This window comes from Urocitellus parryii, chromosome 15, assembly GCF_045843805.1.
Source record: "Urocitellus parryii isolate mUroPar1 chromosome 15, mUroPar1.hap1, whole genome shotgun sequence".
NCBI classification, from domain to species: domain Eukaryota; kingdom Metazoa; phylum Chordata; class Mammalia; order Rodentia; family Sciuridae; genus Urocitellus; species Urocitellus parryii.
In genome coordinates, this window is record NC_135545.1 from 16,783,858 (window position 1) to 16,805,029 (window position 21,172).

Sequence of the window (21,172 nt, forward strand, 5' to 3'; positions counted from 1 at the left end):
GCTATGAGCATTTTGGTTTTTATTTCACCGCTGACCGAGCAGCGCTAGGCCCTCAAGCCTCGCGCCGTCCTTCCTGGGGAGATTCCGACTTCCGAGCATGGCGCAGCAAAGGAGGGGCCTTCCTTTCATTGCTCTCGGCTGAACATGTAGCGGATCAGGTCCACCACCCGATGACTGTAGCCATATTCGTTGTCATACCTGCAGAGGAAAGGAAGAGGCGGTCAAGGGAGTTGCTCTCGACCACCCGTCAGCCTACCCCCCACTCCTTCCAGTACTCTGACCTCTTCCTCCTTACCAGGCAATGAGCTTCACGAAGTTGTCATTGAGGGATATGCCAGCGTTGGCGTCGAAGATGGACGAGTGGGAGTCTCCGATGAAATCGGTAGAGACGACCTGTGCGTCAGAATTTCAAAGATAAGGGTGGGTAATAGAGAAGGACTCAGAGCTCAGGCTCTTAGACACATTGCCCATCCATTCATCTAAGAGGGGACCATGAGCTTGTGTCTTGATTACCAAGATCTCGTCTACTTGGGCCCTCAGAACAGTGTCTTAAGTGGAAGGAACTGCAAGCGCATAGGCCTGAGCTTATAGTGGTGGAAGGCCACAGAAAGGTTTTTAACAGTGGGGGGTGCTTTGATGCCATTAAAACGAGAACCTGGTTTTTGTGTGAGGGTAACCTGCAGGATCTAAACCAGGCACAGCACCAAGTAAGGCCCAACACCAAGGCTGATGCATGGAAAAGGCATGTGACATCAACTAAAGAAAGGCATCTGGCATGACCTGGCTCTAAAGAAGTGTTGAAAAATGGGAGTAATAGTTGTCCTTGGTTCACTAAACATGTATTGTGCACAGGGATACATCTGGAGCTACAGAAGTGAAACGATAGTTCCTAAATTTCTGTTTTCTTGGAGTGTACATGCTATTGGTGCCAATAGTGACAATGAAATAAAATTTCTGGTGAGGAAAATAACCACAGAAAACATCCTGAGAGGGAGCCTTGCAGAGGAGGGGGATTGAAGTAGCGACCTGGAGGAAGTGAGGGCAGACCTGTAGCCAAACAGGGGAAGTGTGTTCCAGATCAAAGGAGCAACTACTGCAAAGATCCTGAGGCAGGGAAGTCTGTTTTCCCAGCCCTGCATTTCCTACCTTGGTACAATGAAAGCAGCTTTTGAGCAAGTGGAAATTACAACCCCTCCACAGAGGGTGCCTCCCAAGGTCTCCTCAGCCCCTGCCTACCTGATCCTCCGTGTAGGCAAGGATGCCAGACAAGGGCCCATTGGCTGCTGCTTTTACGGCTTCCTTGATGGCTGAGTAGGGGGCACCCAAGGCCAGGCGGCAAGTCAGATCCACAACAGATACGTTTGGGGTTGGCACTCTGAATGCCATTCCTGTTAGCTTCCTGGAGAATCCCACATTGGGGGTGGGAGTCAGAGCCCAAGCACTTCTGCCTCCATTGCCCATTGCCTTGAGGCATGGCCAGTCCCTGTTCTTCCCCCAAGAATTAGGGCTAGTTCAGTCCTCCCATGGTGTGTCCCCACCCCCTGGTTGCAGCATCCTGTCCTCATACCCTTTGAGCTCTGGGATGACTTTGCCCACAGCACTGGCAGCCCCAGTGGAGGCTGGGATGATGTTCTGGTGGGCACCCCGTCCATCTCGCCAGGCCTTCTTTGATGGTCCATCCACTGTCTTTTGGGTGGCCGTGTAGGAGTGGACTGTGGTCTTGGGGAAGAAAGGGCTGAGGTGAGGCCTTCCTACTCCTAAGCTCCCATGCCTCATTCTCTTAGGATTGGGGTGGAGGCCAGTGAGGCCCCCACTACAGACCACAGGAGAGGCATGTACAGGCCAGAGGACTAACATTGTTAAAGGGCTTCTCCATTGTTGGGCCTCTTTCTGAAACCACTCTCCCTGCTAATTCCATACATACTATAAGCAAGGTCTGGGAAGAAGAAGGGGGGCTTCCTTGTCGTCCCTCCCGTCTTAGCTCCAACTCACCCCTCAGCTCCAACTCACCATCAGTCCTTCCAAGATTCCAAATCGTTCATGGATGACCTTGGCAAGGGGGGCCAGGCAGTTGGTGGTGCAGGATGCATTGCTGCAATGACCCAGGTGTACAAGGGCACTGTAAGCTGACTTGCAGAGCCACCCCTTCATCCTGACCCTATTGGGTTTGCACCCAGGTCTGGTTTTGTGAAAACTCAGGATGGGGACAAGAGGGCTCAGTGGGGGTGCTGTCTGATTAAGGAGGCACCACTGGTGCTTAGGGGAAGCTCCCTAAGCATGTTTTCCAGAAGTTGTGCATTTCTAATAGGTAGTTTCAGGGTGACATTAACATTGTGGCTCGTGAGACTTAGGAATAAAGAAGCAGGAGTAGGTTGATGTGAAAGAAACACCAGGGATCAAAGGTGGGAGTGGGGGCAGGGAGTGTGAGTCCCTCCTCTTCACAGGCTGGCATGTCCTGCAGGCACTTGTCACACTTCAAAATGTTGCTGGCCCTGTTACCTGACAATGTTCATGGAGCCAGGGGCATAGTTCTTCTCATTCACACCCATGACGAATATTGGTGCATCCGGTGAGGGTGCAGTGATGACGACACGTTGGGCCCCTGATGTGATGTGTGCCTAGGGATTGAGCCCAGGGGTCAGGTGTTTTATGTGCAGTGGCCCCCAGCCAGCCCTGGGCACATGTCCCCCACTTACTGAAGCTGCGTCTAAGGACAGGTACACGCCTGTGGACTCCACCACGTAGGGGCTCCCGACAGAATTCCAGGGGATTTCTTTGGGTTCCTTGCTGCAGAGGGGTGGAAGGGCTATGAGTCAGTGTCCCCTGTGTGGCCTCTCCTTCAGAGTGTACACAGCTTTCACCATTTGAAAGGCCTCCTGCCTGGTCTGCAGTCACCTGTTGCCCTGTCCCATGCACACCTAGCTACCCCAAACGGATGCCATCTTGCTGGCCTTTTCATCACTGTCCCCTTGCAGACCACTTTTCCTTTCTTGCCTGCACCAACCCTGCTGTGCCTAGGTATAGGCTGCTACTTCCCCAACTCGGGCCTGACTTCCTTAGGGGGACCATACCTGGCTTTGCCCCGTGGGCTCAGACCTGCTCAGCATAATGCTGCCTGGACTGTGTACCTTGTGACAGGCCTACTCAGCTGCCTTCTGGTTCCCAGCCCTGACCTCCTCACCAGGAGCCCTCATAGCCCCTTTTGTCTTGGCCACCTAGCTCCTGCAATAGGGAGTCTGCTGCCAGAGACCAAGAAGTCCTTGAAGACAGACACCTGCATCCCGAGAGTGGCCCTGGAGCATTGTGGCCGAGACAGCCCTGTGATTAGCAGTGGCAAGTGGTTTATAGTAGAATAGTGAAGGAGGATTTCTGTTCCCTGTTATATAAATCTATATAACATGACATTTTGACAAATGTTTGTATCTTAAACATTGGACATCTACCATTACAATATTCTTCTTGGCTGTAGCAAGCAGTAAATGAATCAACTGTATGCTAGTCTCATCCTTTACATAAATAACAGGGATATTGGCTTCTATAATTGCATCTAGACCATTCTATAATTTGTCTTCTAGACCATTCCATAGCATAGGGCAGGATCTATTTCCTTTGCTGTTGAGCCTGCTTCTTGCCATAGGCCTTCAGTCAATCAATGTTGGTAGTGTAGTTTTGTTTTAGCCATTCTGCACACACTTACTTGAACGCCTGTCATATGCCTGTGTTCTGAGCTTTTACCTGCATTAAGCTCATTTAACCTTTAAGACCGAAGAGTAAGTACTATTGTAATTTTTTTTTTTTTTTTTTTTTTTTTTTTTTTTTTACAGGGGCCAGAGTCAGGTCAGAGAGGAAAGGAGTAAGTAGAAGAGCCAGTGGAGGGTGCAGGTCAGCACTTCTAGTTTTGCTGCCTGAATGAATGAATAAATAGCCTCTCCTCTTCTCCCTGGGCTATGGCACATGATTATTCTCTCCCTGCTCAGTCATCTGCTCTCTCAGTCCACACTTTTCATTATCTGGCCCAACTTGCTCTTCTCTGATGTCCCACATTTTCTACCTTCCAAGTTGGGGGCACTTAAACAATTTCTTCTATAGCAATTGCTGAACTGGCATGGGACAGAGTCAGCCAATATTTTTATTTTTATGTGTTGCTGAGGATTGAACCCAGTGCCTCACATGTGAGGCAGGCGCTCTACCAATGAGCTACAGCTCCTCCATTCATTCTTCAAGGAAGTAACAAGTGACCACATGGGCCAGGACCTGTACCTGCTAGTGCCAAAGCAACAACAGTAAGCGCAAACCAATAGGGCTCTCCCTGCAAGTAGGTGCAGACTTGTGGGAAAACACCCTTCCAAGTGTTTCACAAATGCCTGTTAACTCCACTGGAGCTCCCAGCTACTGCAGTGGAGGACATGATCATTATCCCCATCAGATACATGAGAGAACTGAGGCTTGGGCAAGTTTGATCCCTTGCCCAAGGTCACCCAACTGGAAAGGGTAGGGAGGGGCAGAATGCACGTGCAAACAGCTTGTGCTAAGTGCTGGAGAAGACCAGCAGGGCGTTGGAGAGGGGCGTGGAGGAGAACTAGGCTGAAGGCCTTGCAGGAGGCTGCTAGGGTTGATGGCGCCTGTGTGCGTGCTCACGTGTACACATGTAAGAGGCTGAAGCAACCACAGGATCAGCCGTGGCTCATTATATTAGAAAGTTAAGTAGGTGTAATATTTCCCATTTTATAAATTTTGACTCTTTTGATATTTGAGAATGTTTATATTTGAAGCATACTAAGGTAATGTTACTGCTTTTGCCTTATAGAACCTATCTTTTAAAGAAGAGTGAAATTTACTATGAGTAGGAACTGTGTAAAGTGGGAACTCGGAAGTTAGCATTGCTTGGGTGTAAGAGGTGCAGGCTCAGGATCCCAAGAGGTGGGTGGCTAGTATGGCCAAGGGGATGAAAAGGCTGCAGGTGGGGTGTGCAGTGTGTGAGGCCCATCAGGAGCTGGGACCTAATTCGTGGATGATGAAAAGCTACTGTGAGATTTACCAGGCTCGTTGGATGTTTTACAAAGGCCTCAGGCTCCTGAGTAGAACCCTAGTGGAAGGAAACAGCCATGCTCTTCAGAGAGAGTGGTCTGGGGGTTAAAGTTGAGTTGTAGACAAGGTGAGTTGATAGGCCTGTGGCAAGATGTGCAAATGTGTGTTAAATACAGTTCTGGAGCACAGTGGGGCATCTTAAAGATTAGTGTTTCTGAACCATTTCTGAGGTCAAGGACCTTTCTGAAACCCTTTCTCCAGACTAGTACCAGAAGCATACACACACAATTTGGGGAATTATGAACCCATGTGAGGCTAGAATCCTCTGCCTTACTGTGCCGCAGACATGTATCAGACCTGTTGCCCTTACCACTGGAAGACAGCAATCTCCTGGTTGTTCACAAACAGCTTTCCATTCTTGCATTCCACATTCCCCTTGTATCGGCCGTGAGTGGAGTCATACTTAAACATGTACACCTGCAGGAGACAGAATGGACTCTTGTCTTGGAGGGGCAAAGTGAACAGCCCTGGAGTGAACCTGGGTGAAGGTTCCACATTGGAGCAGGGAGTCTTCCATACTGGAACCCCCTCCCCACCCCAGTCCCACCCTTTCTGGCCCTCTCCTGTACCTGCTGCTTACCATGTATTCTGGGTCAATGAATGGGTCGTTCACTGCCACCACCTTAACTCCCTTTTCCACGCAAGCTCGCAACACCAGGCGACCAATGCGGCCAAATCTGTCCAGGAACAGGCAGAGGAGGGGGTGGGAAAGAAAAGGGTCATGGGGATGCTGTGGTTTCAGTATTCCCACCAAACTCAAGTTGAAATGTAATTCCACTATCAGGTACTAAGAGGTGGTGGTGGCTTTTGGAGGTGAGACTTTGGGAAGTAATTAAGGTTAGATGAAGTTGTGAAGGTGGGACCCCCATGATGGCATTAGTGGCTTTATAAGATGAGGAAGAAAGGTTGAAGCTAGCATGCTTCCTCTGTCTCATCATGTGAGCTCTTCCCTACCAGCAAGAAGGGTCCTTCTCTATGTGACACCTTGACCTTGGACTTTCCACCCTTAAGAACTGGAAAAAATAAATTTAGTTTTCTTTATAAATTACCCAGTTATAGCAACAGAAAACCAACTAAGGGGAGGGGGCCCACTCAAGGGAACTGGGCGACAGTACCCACTTTAGGGAAGAAGGCAGTCACCTCTTTGCAGGCCACAGTCATCTCTTGTGCATGTGAGCTCACCAGCTTTTTACCTGCATATTCTGCGTCCTCTCCCTCTCTGTACCCTGCCCTCTAATCTTAGCTGGGTGGATCTCTTAAAAATTCAAGTTAGATTTTGTCTCTTGGCCTGAGAACCTCCACAACTGTCTATCAGTAAAACCCCCGCTTGGTTTACCTTCTCCCTTCCCCTCCCGCTTGCTGGCTTTAAACCTGCTACATTGTGAGGCTGTCCTTAAACACACTGAGCCTGCCTCTTCCATCCCAGAGCCCTCTTCTGGAAAGACTTTTTCCCCAGCAAGGTACCCAGCTGGCTGCCTTTTTTTTAGTTGTAAATGGACACAATTATTTATTTATTTATTTATTTTTAGGTGGTGCCAGGGGTAGAACCCAGTGCCTCATGCATGCTAGGTGAGCCCTCTACCACCGAGCCACAACCCCAGCCCCCTGGCTGCTTTTTGTCACCAGGCCTCCCTTTCATGTCACCTTGGGTTGGCAGGCCAGAGACCTTCCCTGACTGCCCTCTCTGTCCTTACACCACTGAGGTCTGTATGTTGATAGAACACAGCAGTGAACTCTCCTGTTTCTTTGATTATTGTCTTCACCCAGAGTGTGGGCTCTCCCAGGCCCTGTTCTCCTCTACTCCCTGCTGTTTTTCTGGGCTGGCAGAATGAGCCGTGGTGGTGAGAAATGGGGAGATGCCCAGGCCTGTGACTTCTGCAATAGCTCAGGTGCCAGGGTGGACTCACCCATTGATAGCTACTTTCAACTCCTTAGGTGGAGGGTTCTTGGGGGGCGGGGGTGGTGGCGGTGGTGGTGGTGGAGGCGGAGGTGGAGGCGGGGGAGGTGGCTTTCCCTCTTCCTTCACTGGAGGCAGTGGTTTAGGCTCAGGTTCAGGCTCTGGTTCTGGCTCACATACGGGTGGTGGTGGTCTGGGCACTGTGGGGAAGGGGGACAGTAGGGGGGGAAGGTCATGAGCTTCGCACCTTGTAAAGGAGAATGAACCCTCTTTGCCACCCAGAACTGGTTGCTGGCTCCTGGCCCCTGGTGGCCACTTGTGTAGCCCATGTTTCCTGACCCATTTGACCCACAAAAATGAGCAAGAGGTGTGGTGGTTTTAAAATATCAACGGCAGGGCCCCTTCTCTGGAGATTCTGTATTTTTAGCGGTTGGTTGGAGATGTATTTCTGTGAAATGAAGGTAAAATAATACTTTCTTTCAGCCATCACTGTGAAGATTAAATGAGGTAATATGTGTAGTGTTGAGGAGACAGCCTAGAAAACATTTCACATGTTAGTATTTCAAAGATTGTTTCCTAAACTTGTAATTGATCTAGTCCACTTGTCCCCAAACTGTTCTGATGATAAAACTTACTGGGGGAGGCCTCTTCCTACAAAAATCTTAATTCAGAGGGTCTGTACTGAGGCCCAGGAATCCCATTTTTAATGGGATTACCCATTAAAAGAAGAACCTCCAGGAGTGCAAACATCCCCAGTGAGCAGAGGACCCCTGCTCCCCATAAGCACTGACTAGTTCCTTATGAAGCCGCACTGTTGCTGGAAACACCCAGAGTGCAGCCTCAGGCCACAGGTGTGTGGCAGCAGGGAGTGGAAGTGTAGGAGATAGAATGTATTATACAAACCAAGTGGAAACTCTTATTGGCTCCTACCTCCTCACTCCCACTCCTAGACTGAGCTTAAACACCTGTGCCTGGAGATGAGCATCCACCTGAGCTACAGGTAAGAAGAAGGAGGAAGAATTAAGGTGCATTCAGGGGACCTGGATGGTAGAGGGTTTCAAGCTGGAAATCAGACCTGGATGCCAGCTCTGGCTCAGTCACACCACTGTGTGGTCTTGGGCAAGTTAATATTTCCTGGGTGACACGTCCCACCCTCTGCAGGCTGCTGGGAGAGTTCAGTGAGATCAAGACCAAAGTAGCGCTGACTTTAATAGAGGAGGGCAGGAAGTCAGACTCTGAGGATTTGTGAAGGGAAAGAGAGGGGGCCGGAAAGGGGTGGAGGGTGTTGGTGGGAGCTGCTTTGGGCAATTGGAATCAAAAGTACCCCAGGCAGTGGTGGGACCGGAGCTGGGGGCCAGTGGGCTTATTTGTCCCCCTGACCTCTCCCTGCTGCCACAGACCTGTGGCCTGAGGCTGCACTCTGGGTGTTTCCAGCAACAGTGCGGTTTCATAAGGAACTAGTCAGTGCTTATGGGGAGCAGGGGTCCTCTGCTCACTGGGGATGTTTGTACTCCTGGAGGTTCTTCGGCTGTCATCAAAGGGGAGATGTGTCCTGGGTTAAAAGTGGTCATCTGTGCCCAACCAGCAAACTTTCAGAAGAAAACTTCCCCTGGTGCTGTGTCTCACTGGGGCTCCTGGATCCTGGAGCCCTGGGGAAACTTGGCTGCCCCAGCCCATCTACCCGGCCATGCTCTGGCTTCCCTCAGCCTCCACCTGGGGGAAGTGAGGAAGGGGAGGGAATGGGGTTATCTGGCTTGAGAGTGTGTGTGAGAATGCACTCATGTGTGCACACCTCTGGCTGGGTGAGGCAGGACTGCCTGGTGGCTGGTAGCAGGAGTCTGGAGTCCCCAGGCTCTGGGTGCAATACCAACATCTCTGCCTCTTGGTTAGAGATTGGGAAATGGTTTGCCCTCTCTTAACCTCTGTTGTCCTTCTGAAATGAGGACGGTGAGCACACTGGTCTGGGTGAAGGTGTGCCTGTAAAGTGATTCCTGCGGCCCCAGAGGGTTGAAATGTCGGTCCTTTGTGCAGGACAAGGAGAACAAATCCACCAGCGCTTGCAAAGGCCCCTTTCTGGCTGGTTGATGCAAGGGAGCATCAGTGTACTGTCAGAAGCCCACCCCCCCGGCCCTTCCCTCAACTGCCCCTCATACACCTACCCTCTTTTCATCACCTTTGTCCCTGTCCCTGCCCTTCCCACCCACTGCTCGTGGCGCAAAGTTCTGCCAACTCAGCGGGCGTAGAACCCTTCCCCTCCGCCATCACCGCAGGCCCGGAGGAAAGCGGCTCCTGGAGGAGGGGGACACGCGGGTGCGTGGCGGTTCCCCCCTCGCCGACCCCAGGAGGATGGGCCTCCAGCGCCCGTACGGGGGCGTACGGGGGTCGCCCCGCAGCTTCTCTCACCCTGACACGGCTGTCGCAGCAGCTGGACAACGGTGACATTGGTGAGGACGATGTCGCGTTTCGACATGGTGTCCTAGGCCTAGCCGCCCCGGGACCTGCGGTGATGTTACTGAGTTGCGGGGCACCGGGTCTAGAGCTTCTAAGCAAGACGTCACGGTGCCCAGTGACGTCACAGAGGAGGCAGTGCGCAGGCCTCAGGACTTGGGACTACCGCCGCCCCACCCGCGTGGAGCTGCGGGACGACCTCACTGTGCGCCACCATTCCAAGGGCACCCGTGGGATCTGGACTGGAACCCACCTTTTCACACGGGCACTCATAGCTCTTTTCTCCCTTGACCTGGTGGTCCCCTCTCCCCGACCTTTGGAGAGTTCCCTAGCGGTTTCCTTGAGCCTGGAGATGCCTGGAGAGCCCCACCCGGGTCCTTTCGTGGCTGCTCTAAGGCCTCCCGCAGATGCCGGTCTTCTGGCATGCCCCAGGCCCTTTGGGACTCCCCATCTAAAATGCCCTCTTTTCCCAGTGACTATCCGTCCCCACCCGACCGGCCTCAGTCTCCGCCCATCTTCCAGGAAGCCCTGTGTGTGACTCCCCATCCCGGCTAGGATGCTCTAATATGCAAAACTACCGTGGAGCTGGGCTGGTGGCGCAGCCTGATCTCCCCGCCACTCAGAGGCTGAGGTGGGAGACTCGCTGGAGCCCAGAGTCCAGACCAGCCTGGCAGCATACAAAAAGCCCTAAATACTTTAGAGCTGTGCTTTCTATAATTTTATTTCCCTCATGGCATATGGCTAAATATCATATTTTTATTCATTTATTTTCATGCCAATTTTCTCTGCCACTAGACTATAAACTCTAGAAGGGCAAGGGCCTTGTCATCTTTGTCACTTCTACAGCCTATTGACAAGAGTGTTGGGCACTTGAAAGGTGTTTGCTCAGCATAATTTAGGCCTACCTTGGTGATATTGTAGGTTCAGTTCCAGACCACTGCAATAAAGCAAATATAGCAATAAAGTGAGTCACAGATTTTTTGGTTTCCCAGTGTGTATAAAACTTCTGTGGGGCTGGAGTTGTGGCTCAGCAGTAGAGCACCTGCCTCACCTGTGTGGGTTCCATCCTCAGCACCACATAAAAATAAATAAAATAAAGGCATTGTGTCTGTATAAATATAAAAAAATAAAAAATTCTGTTACTGTTTTCAATTAGTGTGCAAGAGTATGATGTCTGAACAAAACAATGTATATATCCTAATTTTTGAGGTGCTGGGAATTGAACCCAGGTCCTCACACATGCCAAGCATATGCTGTTAGGATGGATCTATACTCCCAGCCCTGCATATCTTAACTTTAAAATATATTATTATTAAAAAATGCTGCCGGGCACAGTGGCACACACCTGTAGTCCCAACAGTTCCGGAGGCTGAAGCAGGAAGATCGAAAGTTCAAAGCCAGCCTTAGTAACTTAACAAGACCCTGTGTCAAATAAATAAATAAATAAGGCTGAGGATGTGGCTCTGAGGTTAAGTGCTCCTGGGCTCAATTCCTGGTATACATAAAAAAAAAAAAAAAGCTAATTTGTTGGAAAGTAGCACTGTTAGGCTTGCTCCATGCAGGTTCACCACAAACCTTTGATTTGTAAACATGTAATATCTCCAAAGTACAATAAAGTTAAGTACAAATAAAACAATGTAGGCCTGCACTTGAATGAATAAACAAATGTGGCCTTCAGGTTGCTTCTGATTCCCAGTCTTAAAGCAGCTTCTGAGTCATATCTTCTCGTAGCATCCAGGCTTTTCCTTGTAGGTTTTCCTGTAGTTCGTCACAGGGTACTGGTTCCATATCTTCCCCATTGGCTCTAAGCTCCCTGTGGGGAATATATTCTGATCTGTTTTGTTCACCATTGTGCCTCAGCACCTAGAACAGTGCCTGGAACAAAGCAGGTGTTCAATGAATGTTTTGGAGAAGAACAGGTAGACAAATGGCTTCTTCCCCAAAGCCCCAGGGGTGGGGGCTTGCTTGCACATCAGTGACTCAGAGGCAGGCACCTTCACCTGCAGGGCCAGTTGACATGCAGCTGTGATCAAGATTTAAGGGGTGTGAGGGTTTGTGTCAGTTAGGAGTCACCATCCCAGAAAAGGGGTGGGAGCAAAAAGTCACCGAATGACATAATCTTCTCCTTCCTCAATGTCCACAGGAACTCAGGTTGCCAGAGTGACCTCCATGTGTCAGGAACTGGTGAAGCTCTCTTGCTTGGATGGCCTAGGAGAAGTGGAACTCAAAATAAATTGGAGAAAAGATGAGGCAGTTTGAATGAGTGAAGGCCAAAATGCAGTTGGCTAATCAAACAAAGAGGATCAAACTTTTAATATGCATCATCCAGGAGGGGGAACAACCCAGCACAAACAGAACCAAGGCTGAAACGGGACTGATTTTTTGTGTGTGTGTGTGTGTACAACATCGTAGTAGTAGATTTGAAAATGTAGGTGCAATTGAAATTTTTCTTAGAAAATATAAAGGATCAAAACTGGTGGAAGAGGAGATGGCAAATCCAACTAGGCCAATAACATATATCCTCTCAAAGTCTGATGAAGATCCAGAAAATTTTTGAGCAGTTCTACCTAAACCTGAGGTTTTGTCATTCTGTACTAACTGTTGCAGAGCCTGAGTCCAGTGGCAGCCCCTGTGTGGAGAGGGTCTGGGTAGGGCACTAGCTGTGCCTGGGACGTTCCCTCACAGAGACTAGACGAGGGTGATAATCCACATCTGAGGTTTCCCGGGGATCTGCCTTTGTCCCTGCAGCATGAAATTAGGAAACAGAAGCTCAGGTTTGTACAGGTGGCTGGGTTAGTCGCCTCTGTTGGCAGAGCCTGGAAAAGGGCAGAAACTTCCGAGTCTCTGGCCTGGGATGCCTGGCTCTGGGTGGAGTCAAGGTCCAGGATCTGGGGTGGAACCCTAGGTCCTCTGAGGGGAGTGGGCCTTGTGCCCTGATTTGAACAAAGCTCGAAAACACGTGTGGATTCTCACCACACCTGGGCACCCACACACATACTCTGCCACCCGCACCTGCTCACGCCCTGCACATTCCTGTGTGCCTGGCCTTCCCACCAGCAATCCCACCCCTGCGCCCCCCTTCAGTGTCATCCTTGGCATCAAAACCCAAATATCTTACGCCCCTGCACCCAACTGTACCCACCCACTGGCTCTCGAGAGCACTCCCCTCAAACTAGCTCCGGGGTAGATAGGCGGCCGCAGACCCACCAGCCTCCGCCTGATCTGGCTTCCAGTGTTCTCTCCAGCCCTCAGCCCAACTCCCAGCTCTCTCCCTCTCCAACCTGAGCCCATATGTCAACACTCAGGGCTTAGGGTCAGGGCTTCAGAGGCCCCAGGGGAGGAGGGCAGGGAGGAAGAACTCCTGGCCCCCAGCCCACTTTCTGGCTGACAGCTCCTGCTGCCCAAGGTCTTCAGCCCCTCCCCATGGCTGCCTCAACCGGCTTTTCAGGAGACACTGCGTCCTGTCCTAGCTCAGCTCATGGCAATCAGACCCCTGCCCTGGCCTAAGGGCTGGGAGGTGAGAGGCCTGGGTTCCATGATGAGAATGTCATCCTGGCTTCAAATGCACAACCCTCCCCAGGGGACCCTATGTTGTCCTGGGGACCCAGGCAGGCACCCATCCTTCCAGCCCCCTGTGAGACTCAGGCTCAGGCTTGGATCCTCTTCCCTGGGCTTTTTCAAACCCACCCGTGTGTTCTATCTATGAATATTTACTGAACCCCAGACACTATCCTAGAAGACAGGGATATAGCGATGACCAACTCAGACGAGGGCCCTCTTTTCTGGAAGTTTACAATCTGGTAGGTGAGTCACTTGATAAAAAAATAAAGGTGATTTCAGATGGTGCGAAGTCCTTTAGGAACACAAGGGTGATTTTACGGGGTGTAATTGTAACCTCATGTTACTCTCAGGAGTGGGCAGGGATGGTCAGGAAGGTGACATTTGAGCCAAGTACAGAATGAGGAGGAGCTGGCCACCCGAGGCTCTGGGTTCTGCATTCTACGCAGAGAAAAGATCAAGTGCAAAGAAGAGAGGCCTCAGGACAGTGGTGTGCTTGAGGAGCTGGGACAAGGTCCTTGTGGCTGCAGAGGAGTAACTGCGAGTAGGAGCGGGGACAGCTCCAACTGTCCTGGAGTTCTCTCCGACCCCACCGCCCCCAATTGCAAACTCCATCTTTCCAGACTCTCACTGCTGGGGAAGCCAGGGGCTTAGATCCCTGAGAGGAGCCACTGTGCTGCAGATCACCCTGGCCCTGGGATGGAGGGCGATTGAAGGTGGGTTTGAGAGAGAGGAGGCCTGGACAGTGGGTGAGAAATGAAGAGGAAGGTGGTTGGCAGGGCAGACACCCTCCTTTGGGGTGGAGAGCCAGAGCCAGGTAAGGAGCAGATATGCCAGGTTCTTCTCCATGCGTGACTCACCTTGTTTCCTCCTCCTCTTGTTGCTCAATCCCAAATCTCCCTGGGAAATACCTTCTTGACTGGACCAAGTCAGTGCCTCGCAGGGGCAATTGACTCATGAGGGGTGGAGAAGAGGGCGGGAGCAGAGGATAAATAGCAGCCTTGCTTCCTGGGCTCCTCTCTGCATCCCCCCACCTCCCCAACACCATGCGCCTTGCCAGTCTTCTCAGCTCCTGCTGCCTCCTACTGCTCCTGGGGGCCCTGCCCGGATGGGCAGCCAATGATGACCCTATCGAGAAGGTCATTGAAGGGATCAACAGAGGGCTGAGTAATGCAGAGAGAGAGGTGGGCAAGGCCCTGGAAGGCATCAATAATGGAATCACTCAAGCTGGAAGGGAAGTGGAAAAAGTTTTTAATGGACTTAGCAGCATGGGGAGCCAGGCCGGCAAGGAGGTGGACAAGGGGATCAACCACGGCTTGGACAAGGTAGCCCATGGGATCAACAATGGCGCCGGACAAGCAGGAAAGGAAGCAGAGAAGTTTGCCCATGGGGTCAACAACGCTGCTGGACAGGTTGGGAAGGAGGCAGACAAAGTGATCCATCATGGGGTCCATCATGGGGTCAACCAGGCGGGAAGTGAAGCAGGGAGGTTTGGCCAGGGGGCCCACCACGCCATGGGGCAGGCTGGGGATGAGGCTGGGAGGTTTGGCCAGGGAGCCCACCATGCTTTTGGTCAGGCTGGGAAAGAGGCGGAGAAGTTCGGTCAAGGGGGTCACCATGCTTTTGGTCAGGCTGGGAAAGAGGCAGAGAAATTAGGTCAAGGGGGTCACCATGCTTTTGGTCAGGGTGCAAAAGAGGCAGAGAAGTTCGGTCAAGGGGGTCACCATGCTTTTGGTCAGGCTGGGAAAGAGGCGGAGAAGTTTGGCCAGGGGGCCCACCATGCTTTTGGTCAGGCTGGGAAAGAGGCAGAGAAGTTTGGTCAAGGGGGTCACCATGCTTTTGGTCAGGCTGGGAAAGAGGCGGAGAAGTTTGGCCAGGGGGCCCACCATGCTTTTGGTCAGGCTGGGAAAGAGGCAGAGAAGTTTGGTCAAGGGGGTCACCATGCTTTTGGTCAGGGTGCGAAAGAGGCAGAGAAGTTCGGTCAGGGAGCCCACCATGCTGCTGGTCAGGCTGGGAAGGAGGCAGAGAAGTTCGGTCAGGGGACTCAGAATGCTTTTGGTCAGCCTGGGAGGGAGGCAGAGAAGTTTGCTAAGGAGGGCAACCATGCTTTTGGTCAGCCTTCAAAGGAGGCAGAGAAGTTTGGTCAGGGGGCCCACCATGCTTTTGGTCAGGCTGGGAAGGAGGCAGAGAAGTTTGGTCAGGGGGCCCACCATGCTTTTGGTCAGGCTGGAAAGGAGGTGGAGAAGTTTGGTCAGGGGGCTCACCATGCTTTTGGTCAGGCTGGGAAGGAGGCAGAGAAGTTCAGTCAGGGAGTCCGCTACGCCGCTGGTCAGGCTGGAAATGAAGGAGAGAAGTTTGGTCAAGGGCTTCACAATACTGCGGGCCAGGCTGGGAAAGAGGCAGAGAAGTTAGGTCAGGGGGCCCACGATGCTTTTGGTCAGCCTGGGAGGGAGGCAGAGAAGTTTGCTAAGGAGGGCAACCATGCTTTTGGTCAGCCTTCGAAGGAGACAGAGGGGGCCCACCATGCTGCTGGTCAGGCTGGGAAGGAGGCAGAGAAGTTTGGTGAGGGGGCCCACCATGCTGCTGGTCAGGCTGGGAAGGAGGCAGAGAAAGTGATCCCAGCGTCCCAGCATGGACTTAGCCATGCAGCAGAGGAGGCGCTGCAGTTTGGCCAGGATCCTCATCCTGTTGCAGGGCAGGTTGGGAAAGAGGGAGGCAAAATAACCTATAGTGTCCATCCTGGTGTCAACCAGGCTGGGAAGGAGGTGGAGAAGTTTGGCCAGGGAGTTCACCATGCCGTTGAACAGGCCGGAAAGGAAGCAGACAAAGTGGTCCAAGGGGTCAACAATGGGGTCAACCAGGCCGGGAAGGAGGCAGAGAAATTTGGCCAAGGGGTCAACCATGCTGCTGGTCAGGCCGGAAAGGAAGCGGAGAAACTTGGCCAAGGTGCCCACCATGCTGCTGGCCAGGCCGGGAAGGAAGTGGACAGGTTGCAGCAGGATGTTCATAATGGGGTCAACCAAGCCAGCAAGGAGGCCAACCAGCTGCTGAATGTAGGTGAACAGGGGTGGGGAACCTGGGGAGAAGGGGGTTGTGGGAGGGAGAGGTTAAACCCGTGGGATATTTGGGGAGCCCGTATGTAGCCTTTGGTGAAAGATGCCTGGGGCCGCCATATAACCCTTCTTCCTCTGCATCTCCCTTACTAAGGAGCTGGTGGTCAGCTGGTCAGATGGATTAAGCCATTTTATCTGTAAAGTCCCACCTCAGATAATGTGGAAGGAGCCTAGTCCCATCTGAAGGGAGTTTCTCTCCTAGTTAAGGGGGCCTGCAGTGAGGGTCACGGGGCTTCTCGTGGAAACAGGAAACAGTTGTGAAATCAGATCTCTGAAGTGCAAAGAGAATGAGTGTTGAGAAAACTTAAGAGTGTTACAGAGAGGGTGAGGAACAGCTTTGGAGATGAGCTCTGTTCTGCTTCATCTTCATAACAACACTCTGAGGTAGTTAGGGTGAGGATGCTGACTCTCCGATGCTCAGATAAGGACAGGGAGGCCCAGAGAGGCTAAGGGCATTTGCCAAGGTCATGTGGCAAGTGCACAGCTTTGGCGACTGGCAGGTCAGGGCTCTCCTTCCTCTGCACTGCTGATCAGGGAAGGCCTCTGCCCACGTATGTAGAGGAAACACTTTGGAGGCCAGGTAAACAGTGACATGACAACAGAGCAGGTGACAAGGAGGGACCTTCTCCAACCTCCACCAACAGTCCTTGGAATCAGCAAGCTGGGAGACCATCTTGAGGATGGACCCAGGTCTCAAAGCTCAGAGTCACATCTGCTGTCAGGCAGGAAGCCAGGGGTTGAGGGGAGGGAGAAGGGGGGAGAAACAGGATAGAAAGGGAGGCAGAGAGGGTCTGGAGTCAGGCCGCCCAAGGAGAGCCAGGAGCGGGTGGTCTGTTGCAGGATTCTAGGTGGCCCTTGCTAGGGGGCGGGGTGTGGCTGAAGTACCACTGCTGAGTGACTGGGGATGGGGACAGGGATAGGGATCAGCCCGAGTTAGGGTCGAGGCTGAATTGTGTGTAGACGTGTTGATTTGGGGTCGAGGTCTGTGAAGGTCCCCGTATGTGCACGTGGGCTCTGGTTCTCCTCCCAGTGAAGCCCCTTCTCAGTGGCTGGGAGCCTTTTTTTTTAGCACCAAAGCCAAAGGGAGCCTGGGAAAGACCAGTCGGGAGACGACAGATCTCCTTCCTGGGCTTATTCCCATCTCCATGAAATCTTCATGGCAACATGGACTTTGGGTTTTCTCTCTGGACAGTGAGCGAGGAGGCCAGGGGTCAGACTGTGCCTCCCCCCCAGCCTGAGTCAACCTAGATGGGGGCAGGTCACTAGGGAACAGGAACTTAGGAAACCTTCAAGGATTGAGGGTGGTAGTGACCATCTGGGCTTGTCCACAGAGCAGTCATCAAGGAAGCGGGGCTACCGGCCAGCACGGAGGGGGCGCAACCACTACATTAGCATCTGGAGTAAGTCTTCTGGGCACTGCATGGACTTGGTGCGGGGAGCGGGGAGTCCTGGGGTTCCACCTAGGATGGGGTGGAGGCTGGGGACTAACTCTCTCATCCTTGAATTCCAGGCCTCGGTCAACAAGCCCTTCATCAACTTTCCAGCCCTGTGGAGGGTGAGTGTCTGTAGTTTCTACCTCCTGCCTTGCATCTGGAGAGAGAGCCTACACCCCTTTCCCATTGCCTGCTCGTGCATGGCTTTCCTGTGGGCAGACTCAGCCTCTGCGGAGGCCACCCGACCTGTTCTCCCAGCTCTGGTCTTCCCCTTTGTCGCCTGCTCTCATGCCTGTGCTCAGTTTTGGGTGCTTTCCATTCCCACAGAAGCTGGCAGAAGTAACTTCCAGAACGCTGGCACAGAGGCAGGGGGCAGTGGGGGTGCAGCTGCTGAGTCCAGCCTCTATGTGGCCACTGTGCTCCCCTCCCTCTCTCCCAGGGGCCAGCTGGCTCCCCTCCCGCCCCCGCCCCCCAGTGAGCCCCTCTGCTGCCCTGCTCTTGCTGCTTTGCCTCAGGGTGCTGGGTTGTGGGGACTTGGGGCTCTGTTCTCTGGTTGAGAGTGTGAAGGCTCCTGTGGGTCCTGGTCCTCTCTCTGGGCTAAGTCCGAGCATTTTCTTTATATTTAGTGCATAAGTTGCCTGAGACTGGGGTGCACAGCTGGGATGCCCCATCTAGGCACCTGGAGCTGGAAGACATACCCTTGTGGATCCCCTGGCCCTGTGGTTGACAGAGGATCCTCTGACATAAATGCACAGGGCTTTTCCATTCCTACAGAAGCCCCCAGCCATTAGGGAGGGCAGGCTCCCCGTCTTCCAAAAATCGAGATAACACCTTCCTTAAGATATTCCCAGAACATAAGCCATTCCCAGGCCATAGTAACCAGTCTTCCTCTCCGTGCCCGGGGAGGGTGGGGCAGGGCTCCTGCTCCTCTCAGCTAGAATCCTACACTCACTTCCTCTCTCCTCTTTTCTAGAGCGTCGCAAACATCATGCCCTAAACTGATGCCCTGGCCTTGCTGAGCAGATAAATGTTCCTCTTGTCACACCAGCTGAAATGACCGGAGGAGCTGGGGGTGGGCATAGGTTCTCGGAGTCCCTGAAGGGGGCTGTACTAAGATTTGTGAATAAAAGTGACACAATGTCCTCTTCTCATCATGGTCCCCTGTGCTCCCTAAAGAGGGATGGGCAGGGATGGGAGGGGGACTTGTAATTCTTCAACTTGTTCTTTGCTGAAGGAATTGGGGGACCACTGCTTAGGATGGGTTGCACTGGAGATCTCAGGCTGGTCGACTTGAAGAGGGCAGTTCACAGGGACAAACTATGCTTTGCTAGTGTGCTTGGCACTGGGAGGGCACCCATGCAGGGAAGCCACTGCCTGTGAACAGCGGGGACGGGAGCACCCGAGAGAGAATGGAGGAGCCTAGGTGGAGCCCAAGCGGGTAGCGTTCTCACCCAGGGGGGTGTGGCACCCAAGGAATAACAATAATAGCTTGTATTAATTGTGTAATAAAGAGCTTGGCATGAATGACATCACTGAATCCTCCCAAGCACCCAGTTAGGTAAGAGGTACTGCCACTGCCCCCAATTTATAAGGAGGCACGTGGAGGCTTGCACAGGTTGGGAAACACGACCAAGGTTACCTGGTCAGTAAGTGGAGGGAGAGCAGCCACCCAGCCACAGATGCTGTTCTCTTGGGCTTCGGTAGGGAGGGGACCCAGTGAGTAAGGGAAGAGGACAGAGAGGCACAGGGGAAGGTCTCATTGGGGAAGGAGAGGCTCAGGCAGGAGACACATTAATGATCTGAGGGAGGGACTCTACCAGTGACAAAAGGTGTCTGGAGGCAGCTCACTGTCCCCCTAGAGGCCACAGTTTCCTGCTGTATAAAGGGGAGTGAGGCTTCTGCAGGGGAGGACCAACATGTTGCTTCCAGCTCCCAGATTCCCTCAGTGGTGGGCGGCCCAAAATAAGATCCAGTGCTTTTGCCTTTGGGAAATTGGCCTTCCTGGAGATGCATAGACTATGAAAACAAACCCGAGACAGAGCACTAACTAAGTGACCCAAGAGGGAGGGGAGGGGCCTGCATTTGCACAATAAAGGTGATATTCCTGACACTTGAGATTCACTCTCCTTTTCCTTGTTGGCAAAATATCATTTTATTCCATCTGTTTCTTCTCTGGCCTGCAATATTTTATTTTGAAAATATTTCAAACATACCAAAAAGATGAAAGAATTTTACAGTGGACACTTGCTCTCGCCACTTACATTCTGCCATTAGCTTTTTATCATGTTTGCTTGACCACACATCTATGCATCTAACTGTGTTATTAATATATTTTTGATGCATTTCAAAGTAAATTGCAGACAGCTGTTGGCTGCGCTTTGATAAATAGAACCACTCATTCGTATGAAGCATGTATTGAGTGTCTCCTTTTACGGCACTGTTTCCTATGCACTGGGGAAGTCCTTCCTGGAGGCAGGGATTGTATTTTCAAAGACAATATTGAAGGGTACCATTCATTCTCTTATCAAGTAAAAGCTTCCATTGGCTGGATTTTGATGCTCACTTTCCAGCGGGCTCTGTTTAGAGGGGATTCCTGGAAGGACAAAGAGACACAAAACAAACTCTATGTGCTGATGATGGTCCCTGGAAAGCGAGAGTTCTGGGCTGATTTTGAAGAGTAAAGGAGACACACAGGGTCAAGGGTCTTCTCCTGCCTGGAGGCCTTTACTTCCGTCCCCTCTGTGGGGAATGTTCTCCATGCCTCTGGGTCTCCCAGGTTGGCTCCACCTCACCCTCAGGTCACCGCTGCCTTGGCCACCCATCCCAAACTTCTCCTGCCCTTGTCATTGTCTCTCCGGGTACCCTGATCTTGTCCTTCAAGTCACTTGCGACAATTTGTAATTGGATTACAAACATGACTTGTCTGACATCCACTCCCCACTAGACTAGGAGGTTCAGGAGGTGAGGTCAAGGCCGGCACAAATACCTGGCATTTGAACAACTGGGCCTGAGCAGACTTGGCAAAGGCCATGGAATAAGGGTGAGCAAGAACTGGGCTGCTTGGCCAAGAAGGGTGGGGGTAACAGAAAGGGCCAGTTTCTGCAGATGTTGAAGAACAGGGAGAGGAGTTCGGGAGAGGCTCTCGTAGCGTCTTTATTGGGTGCTTACTGGGTCTGCGCTAAGCACTTACAGACATGATTCATCCCTTCCCACAACCACCTTATGGGGCAGGCACCAGATCACCCCTTCCTGGATGATGGGAGATAGGCTCAGGGAAGGGACAGTGTTGCCTGAGGCCACTCAGCCAGTGGTGATGGCAGGGCTCCGATTCAAGAGTGCTTCCCTGCTAGTAAATGCTAGTGAGGTGGCCTGCTTCCCCGTGACCTTCAGCAAGGGAGAGGGGCTATTTCAAAATAAATCCTCTTTTAAATAAAAAGCATTTCTGCCTTTGGCCTGCTCAGGACACGTGTGCATATGTAAATGTCAAAATTAAACAATCACCAAGAAATTATCCAATAATACCAACACCCCAACAATCCCAAGAATACGTATTGAGCTCTTCTGTCTGCCAAACCCTTTTCTAAAATCTGTTACATGTGTTATTTCAGTTGATCCTCATGTTCACCCAGTTTGAC

The 21,172-nt window shown here is 52.0% G+C and overlaps 2 protein-coding genes across 2 annotated transcripts; one reads left to right on the forward strand and one right to left on the reverse strand.

Moving 5' to 3' along the window:
• Positions 1 to 125: 125 nt before the first annotated feature.
• Positions 126 to 9,455, reverse strand: Gapdhs (glyceraldehyde-3-phosphate dehydrogenase, spermatogenic). The gene is made up of 11 exons (XM_026391289.2): positions 9,389 to 9,455; positions 6,996 to 7,185; positions 5,669 to 5,765; positions 5,399 to 5,505; positions 2,697 to 2,787; positions 2,500 to 2,618; positions 2,011 to 2,092; positions 1,568 to 1,719; positions 1,237 to 1,399; positions 296 to 393; positions 126 to 198 (listed from the first exon to the last, which is right to left on the reverse strand). Exons 1-11 carry the CDS (start codon positions 9,453 to 9,455, stop codon positions 126 to 128), a joined length of 1,239 nt encoding a protein of 412 aa, XP_026247074.2.
• A 4,582-nt stretch (positions 9,456 to 14,037) lies between these two features.
• Sbsn (suprabasin) lies at positions 14,038 to 18,534 on the forward strand. The gene is made up of 6 exons (XM_077793378.1): positions 14,038 to 15,012; positions 15,121 to 15,270; positions 15,529 to 16,044; positions 17,436 to 17,504; positions 17,615 to 17,659; positions 18,511 to 18,534. Exons 1-6 carry the CDS (start codon positions 14,038 to 14,040, stop codon positions 18,532 to 18,534), a joined length of 1,779 nt encoding a protein of 592 aa, XP_077649504.1.
• The last annotated feature ends 2,638 nt before the right edge of the window (positions 18,535 to 21,172 follow it).